We start from the raw sequence: 7853 nt of genomic DNA, 5'->3' as shown, positions 1-7853 counted from the left end.
ATATATATATATATATATATATAAAGGTGTATACAGCATAAGCGTAGTAAAATGATGAAACTTTTTTTCTTCAATATTGCAATATAAAATATAAACATATTGTGTTCCTGTCTAAATCAAAATATTTAAAAACAAAATATACTTTTGATCATTTGAAAAGAGTATTTTTATTAATCACAAATTGTGTTGACTGTTAAAACATGTTTTTGTTTTTATAAAGTAATACAATAAACTACATTTCCTTTTTACACATTGAAAAAATGTATTAGTGTTTTATATTTTTAATCGTTGTTGATATTTTTTATCAATATGATTTTTTGCATTTTTTAACTATAATTCATAATTTAAATACCTTCTTGTAACTTAACACATGTACAAAATACAAACTTATTGATTGTTGATATTCTAAACACATTTTTTTTTTTTTTTTCTGTGCCTCAAATGTTTGGCCAACCCCAGTAAATCAAAAAGTATTGTTTTCTTTTTTTCTCTTTTTTTTTTCCTTTTTGCATTACCCATCGTGCAATAATTAAGTTTTGGCTCGATTTCAACAGCAAACCTAATTAAGTCATAAAAGAAATCGGCTTCTCCCTCATGCGATAAATCATATTGTCAGTAGGTGGCGCTCTCTGCTCGGCGGCAATAAAACTGAGAAGAATCTTTCTTGCACGCATGAATTACCTCTCATGTCTTTCGCCTGAATTTATGACTGGTCAACAAAACCACGTGACCGACACACGCACGCGCAAGCGCGCGCGCGGACACACACACACACACACTGCGAACCAAACACACACACACACGCACACGCTGCGCACCCCACCCCCACATTCCAGCTAAAAAGCAAGTACAGTGCGGTCATAATTTATGAATCCGTCATAAATCCCTAAAAGAAGGCGCGATATCGCGAATAATCGAATCCGATATTTGTTGGAATATTTCGATTCCAAAAAACAACAAATGAGTTCCTACTTTGTAAATTCGTATTCCGGCCGCTTCCCAAACGCCTGCGACTACCAAGTAAGTTACGCGGAGCACCGGGACTCCGCCATGCAGCACCCCGGGTACGGCTACGGCTACGCCGGCATGGACCTGACCGTCACCCGGGCAGCGGAGGACGCGCCGGGCGCTTCCAACCCCGGAGGACACTCAGGCTGCGCGGGCTTCGTGTCCTCGGACGACGGCCGGAAGAAGAAAAGAACGCCGGCGACCGACTCCCTCCCGTCCGCAGCCTGCGGGGACGACCACCCCGGTGACCGGAGCCAGCTGGCACCAAGCGCTCCACACGCCGGCCTCGGGCTCCCCTCGCTGGCCGCCTCCGAGACGCAGCGACGAGCGGAGCCCGAGGGCGCGGCGGACGACACGCAAGCCGGGATGAGGCGCGCACAGGCGGGACAGATTCGAGAATGCGGCCCGGTGAGCACCGGAGCGCCGGAAATATTCCCCTGGATGAGAAAACTGCACAGCTGCCACGGTACACAACTTTTACAATACTACTGTCTATTTCCAGTTCTACACATATCCTCTCCCATCAGTATTTCAAATAATTGTATTTAGATTTTTATTTCTTTTTACTTATTTTGTGGCATAAATTGCCCAAAACACACCAAAGTGTGGACAGAAATCGTATTGAAATTTGAGTGAATAAGAAATTACGACACCTTTGCGTCCGCACTTTGCAGTCTGGAGCTCATATAGTTGCAGGAAAAATACACGTTGAGGAAAGTAAAAGTAGGAAATAATAATAAAATTTTAAAAAAGAGGTATATAAAAGATGGAGGCAATAAAAAAATGGAGAATTTGAAGGAAGAAGGAATGGGACTGTTTCAAGTGACACAAATGTTGCTTCTTTTCACTTTATTATCTTCATTATTATTACTATTAATTATCAATATTATAATTGTACTATCATTATGAGTAGTGGTATTAGTTTTCATTAATCTAAGACAGCATCCTAATAAAGATAACAGTTGATAAAAATAAAACAATAAACATTTGTACACAATGCTTGATACCACACTGTGGTGCGTTCAAGGACAGTACGGAAAATCTTAAACATTAAACAATAAAAGCTAAAACAATTAACATAAAATTAGGATATATTTGCATGGATTTTAATTATTATTGTTATTTTTAAAGACATTATGTGATAACATGAAAAAGTATATACTTAAAGTACTATTACAAGTACTTTGAGATTTGAGTACTGATGTAAGTTCCATGGTAAAATCGCTAAGGTTTAGTTTTAGGAGCGTTTTAAGTATTTATTAGCGAGCAAGAAGCAAAAATACTAGTCCTCACCGCCAGGATGGAAAACAAAATACTCTTCTCACTGGAGAAGTCGAGGAAAAGGAATGGATAACATGCCACACACACACCTAGCAAGAAGACACAAGACAATAACCGCTAAATGTAAGGCTGACCCAGATGTCGACACTTTCGATACCTAGCATGGTATCAGTAGACGAACGACGCTGACGTGATTAAATTAATGTTTTATATGTGTGTGTGGTTTACAAATAGAGATAGAGAAAGTTTTGAGGGCAAAATCCAATATATTTGAACTGGAACTATGAGTAGATGTTTATGTTTTGTTGACTCGTAGTGCATTAGATGCTTTATTTTGTTGAAAAAAATGTATGTAGCATTCATATTTATTACACCATCTGATTAGCAATAATAATACTAAAATCATTACATTTAATAAGATAATCGTAGATACTTGCTATGAAACATTTTCACTTCTAAAATAAAATACAAAATGATCGCACATGAGGACAAAAATGATGATCAAAACAATTTTGTGTTTAAATGCATAAAATAGTCAGCAAAACATGAATAGTCACCTTATTTTTTTTTTTTACAAAAATTAGTTGTCAGGAACAAAGTAATGACTGATTTGAATACTATAACTAAAGTAATCAAGTTACTTGAACAAGGTTATTGAACAAGGTTCCTGCATTTAAAAGTTTGTATATTGAAGCAAAACAATGTAAATATGAAAAACTGGTTCCAGCTTTGCCAAAAGTCCACATTGTCTGGAACGTAGTAATAACTGATATGAATACAGCAACTAAAGTAATCAAGTAACTACAGTGGAACCTTTGTTTATGAATTTAATTGGTTCTTGAACAGGGTTCCTAAATTGAAAAGTTTGGATATTGAAGCAAAACAATGTAAAAAAGAAAAACTGGTGCCAGCTTTGCCAAAAGTCCATTTTGTCTGGAACATAGTAATAATTGATATGAATACTGAAACTATAGTGATAAAATCACTACAGTTGAACATGCATTTATGAACTTAATTGGTTCTTGAACTAGGTTCCTGCATTAAAAAGTTTGTATTTTGAAGCAAATAATGTAAACATGAACAACTGGTTCCAGCTTTGCCTACAGTCCACATTGTCTGGAATGTAGTAATAAATGATTTGACTACAGTAACTTAAGTAATCAAGTTACTACAGTGGAACCTCCGTCCATGAACATATTTGGTTCTTGAACAAGGTTCCTAAAATTAAAAAGTTTGTATATTGAAGCAAACCATTGTACATATGAAAAACTGGTTCAAGCTTTGCAAAAAGTCCTAATTTTCTGCAACGTAGTAATAACTAACACGAATACTGTAACTAAAGTAATTAAGTTACTGCAGTGAAACCTCTGTTTATGAACAGGTTCTTGAACATGGTTCTGAAATTGAAAAGTTTGTATATTGAAGCAAATTTCTCAATAAGAAAACAATGTAAATGTGAAAAACTGGTCCCAGCTTTGCCAAAAGTCCATATTTTAGCCGATATTTAAACACTTATTTGCCAGTGGCAAATTTTCAACATTTTATCAAAAGAAGTTACTCTAATTTTAAAAGCTATTTACTTATTTTTCTTGATGTTAACATCAATAATTAAGAGAGAAGAGAAAATAACTATTGAAACAAAATATGTTGGTTTTCCCCACCGAGAAAATCTTGTTAAAAAAAATTCAACAACATCCCGAAAAAGCTTCAATGGCAAGTTGACTTAAGCTTGATTTCGAAATGGAATACTTATTTCTAACTTAAACGTCCGGCTGATTTCCAGATATACACATTTTAATTTAAAAATTTAATTTAAAAGTAATTTAAAGTAAAATTACACCATTTCACTTGCTTGTAGTACTTTTTTTTTCTAATCTAGTCTTTGTATCTTATATTTTATCAGATCTTTTTGACACTGAACACAATAAAAAACCTCACAAAAAAGATCAGAAAAGTACTTAACTCTGCAATTTATTAGAATGTTAAATAAAATGCACTTTACCTCTGCAGCAGGCAGTGTTGACAACGCTGTGAATGCCCCATGAATGTTTTAGCTAGTCCATTGCTTTCTTTGGACTCATATTAAGCTAAAATGCTCTAAAGTGTGCTACTTGACTTAGCAATTAGCAGAGTAGCTAACATCACAAAAAAATGGATGTGCCGCTGGACACAAAATGGCTGCCCAGCAGACACACAATGGATGAGTGAAAGGTTGGAAGAACAAAGCATGTTTTAGTGTAAAAAATGAGGGCTGCTGGGGAATGCACTGTATGGTGAACATGTTGATGAAACAGTGCCAACTCCCTCTCCTCAGATCGAAGGAGTCCTGACGGCAAGCGAGCGCGGACGTCGTACACTCGCTTCCAGACGTTGGAGCTGGAGAAGGAGTTCCACTTCAATCGCTACCTCACGCGCAGACGCAGACTTGAGATTTCTCACACACTCTGTCTGAGCGAGCGACAGATTAAAATCTGGTTTCAGAACCGCAGGATGAAGTGGAAGAAGGACAACAAGAGCAAAAACACGGCGGGAACTTTGCAGACTTAGAAAATATTCAAAATCCAAGAAAATATTTGACCGGTGAAAAATGTTGCAAGATTTCATCAGCAAGAATTTGCATGCCGGACTAAAAATCGTCATGTAGTACTTTGTGTACTGTGTGTTGTTGCCGTGACCACAATATGACTCTTCTGGGTCTAAATATTGTGCCAAAGTGGCCTGTCGATTATCACAACTTTTCAAATCCGAATACGTTTCTGATTGTCCTTGTGCGTATTTTGTTTCGTCAAGTAATAAAAAAAAAAATGAATTCAAATAAAAAAAATCTGCCAATCTTTTATGAAAAGTTGTGTACACACCGTCATTATTACTGTAGTCATGATATATATATATGAATATATATATATACATATATATGTGTATATATATGTATATATTTATACATATATATATGTGTATATATGTATATATATATATCTATATATATATATATATATATATATATATAGATATATATATGTGAGTGTAGTCTTACAACAATATTCACTTTCTTTCTTTACATGTGCTAAGTAAACACATCATGAAAACAATGAATAATAAAAACTTTGTATCATTCAAGCAAAAAAAATGAATAAAACCTTTTTTAATAACATCATGTGTTTCGAATATTGCTTAAGTAATCAATAATACATCCTTCTGAGCTTTCCAATCCATATATATTTTAATGCACTGGTGGTCCGCAAATGACACTCAAAACATGACACAAAAACAATCCATCTGAATTAATTATTAATTAATTGGGACATTTTTCTGGGGGAAAAAAATACGTAAATCTGAAAAGTATAAAGAAATAAACCGTTAGAGATATTAATCTTGCAACAGCTCACGATTTAATTAAAATCTGATTTGATTCAGAATTGATTCTCGCAGTATATTAATTGGAATATGAAATACAATAAACACTTTTTAAAACATTTTACAAAAGCACCTCTTGATACTGGTATACATAATATAGTGTGTGTGTGTGTGTGTGTGTGTGTGTGTGTGTGTGTGTGTGTGTGTGTGTGTGTGTGCGTGCGTGCGTGCGTGCGTGGGTGTGTGTGTGTGTGTATATATATATATATATATATATATATATATATATATATATATATATATATATATATATATATATATACAGTGGGGCAAAAAAGTATTTATTCAGCCACCGATTGTGCAAGTTCTTCCACTTAAAATGATGACAGAGGTCTGTAATTTTCATCGTAGGTACACTTCAACTGTGAGAGACAGAATGTGAAAAAAAAATGCAGGAATTCACATTGTAGGAATTTTAAAGAATTTATTTGTAAATTATGGTGGAAAATAAGTATTTGGTCAATAACAAAAAATCAACTCAATACTTTGTATTATAACCTTTGTTGGCAATAACAGAGGTCAAACGACTACTATAGGTCTTTACCAGGTTTGCACACACAGTATTTGGTATTTTGGCCCATTCCTCTATGCAGATCTTTTCTTGAGCAGTGATGTTTTGGGGCTGTCGCCGAGCAACACTGACTTTCAACTCCCTCCACAGATTTTCTATGGGGTTGAGGTCTGGAGACTGGCTAGGACACTCCAGGACTTTCAAATGCTTCTTACGGAGCCACCTCTTCGTTGCCCAAGCGGGGTGTTTGGGACCATTGTCATGCTGGAAGACCCAGCCACGTTGCATTTTCAATCTCTCACTGATGTAAAGAGGTTTTGGCTCAAAATCTCACGATACATAGCCCCATTCATTCTTTCCTTAACACGGATCAATCGTCCTGTCCCCTTAGCAGAAAAACAGCCCCAAAGCATGATGTTTCCACCCCCATGCTTCACAGTAGGTGTGGTGTTCTTGGGATGCAACTCAGTATTCTTCTTCCTCCCAACACAACGAGTTGAGTTTATACCAAAATGTTCTATTTTGGTTTCATCTGACCACATGACATTCTCCCATGTGCTCTCTGGCAAACTTCAGACGGGCCTGGACATGCACTGGCTTAAGCAGGGGGACACATCTGGCACTGCAGGATTTGATTCCCTGTTGCCGTAGTGTGTTACTGATGGTAACCTTTGTTACTTTGGTCCAAGCTCTCGGCAGGTCGTTCACCAGGTCCCCCCGTGTGGTTCTGGTATTTTTGCTATCCGTTCTCATGATCATTTTGACCCCACGGGAGGAGATCTTGAGTAGAGCCCCAGATCGAGGGAGATTATCAGTGGTCTTGTATGTCTTCCATTTTCTGATAATTGCTCCCACAGTGGATTTTTTCACACCAAGTTGCTTGCCTATTGTAGATTCACTCTTCCCAGTCTGGTGCAGGTCTACAATTATTCTCCTGGTGTCCTTCGGCAGCTCTTTGGTCTTGGCCATAGTGGAGTTTGGAGTCTGACTGTTTGAGGCTGTGGACAGGTGTCTTTCATACAGATAACGACTTAAAACAGGTCCCATTAATACAGGTAACGAGTGGAGGACAGAAGAGATTCTTAAAGAAGAAGCTATAGGTCTGTGAGAGCCAGATATCTTCCTTGTTTGAAGTGACCAAATACTTATTTTCCACCATAATTTAAAAATAAATTCTTTAAAATTCCTACAATGTGAATTCCTGGATTTTTTTTTCTCACATTCTGTCTCACACAGTTGAAGTGTACCTATGATGAAAATTACAGACCTCTGTCATCATTTTAAGTGGGAGAACTTGCACAATCGGTGTATGACTAAATACTTTTTTGCCCCACTGTATATATTTATATACAGTATACAAACCCCATTTCCATATGAGTTGGGAAACAGAATACAATGATTTGCAAATCATTTTCAACCCATATTCAGTTGAATATGCTACAAAGATAACATATTTGATGTTCAAACTGATAAACATGTTTTCTTTTTGCAAATAATCATTAACTTTAGAATTTCATGCCAGCAACACGTGACAAAGAAGTTGGGAAAGGTAGCAATAAATACTGATAAAGTTGAGGAATGCTCATCAAACACTTATTTGGAACGTCCCACAGGTGATTAGGCCAATTGGGAATAGGTG

General features: G+C 36.4%; 1 protein-coding gene across 1 annotated transcript; it reads left to right on the top strand.

The window, feature by feature from the left end:
* Window positions 1-792: 792 nt before the first annotated feature.
* On the top strand, window positions 793-5148 carry hoxb5a (homeobox B5a). Its single transcript, XM_061905952.1, has 2 exons — window positions 793-1474; window positions 4604-5148. The coding sequence occupies exons 1-2, from the start codon at window positions 961-963 to the stop codon at window positions 4834-4836; spliced, it is 747 nt and encodes a 248-aa protein (XP_061761936.1). The 5' UTR covers window positions 793-960; the 3' UTR covers window positions 4837-5148.
* Window positions 5149-7853: the final 2705 nt, after the last annotated feature.

The sequence above is a fragment of the Nerophis ophidion genome, linkage group LG07 (genome assembly GCF_033978795.1).
Source record: "Nerophis ophidion isolate RoL-2023_Sa linkage group LG07, RoL_Noph_v1.0, whole genome shotgun sequence".
Classification (NCBI taxonomy): Eukaryota; Metazoa; Chordata; class Actinopteri; order Syngnathiformes; family Syngnathidae; genus Nerophis; species Nerophis ophidion.
The sequence above is the reverse complement of the archived record's forward strand: the minus strand, read 5'-3'. Positions and strand labels throughout refer to the sequence as shown.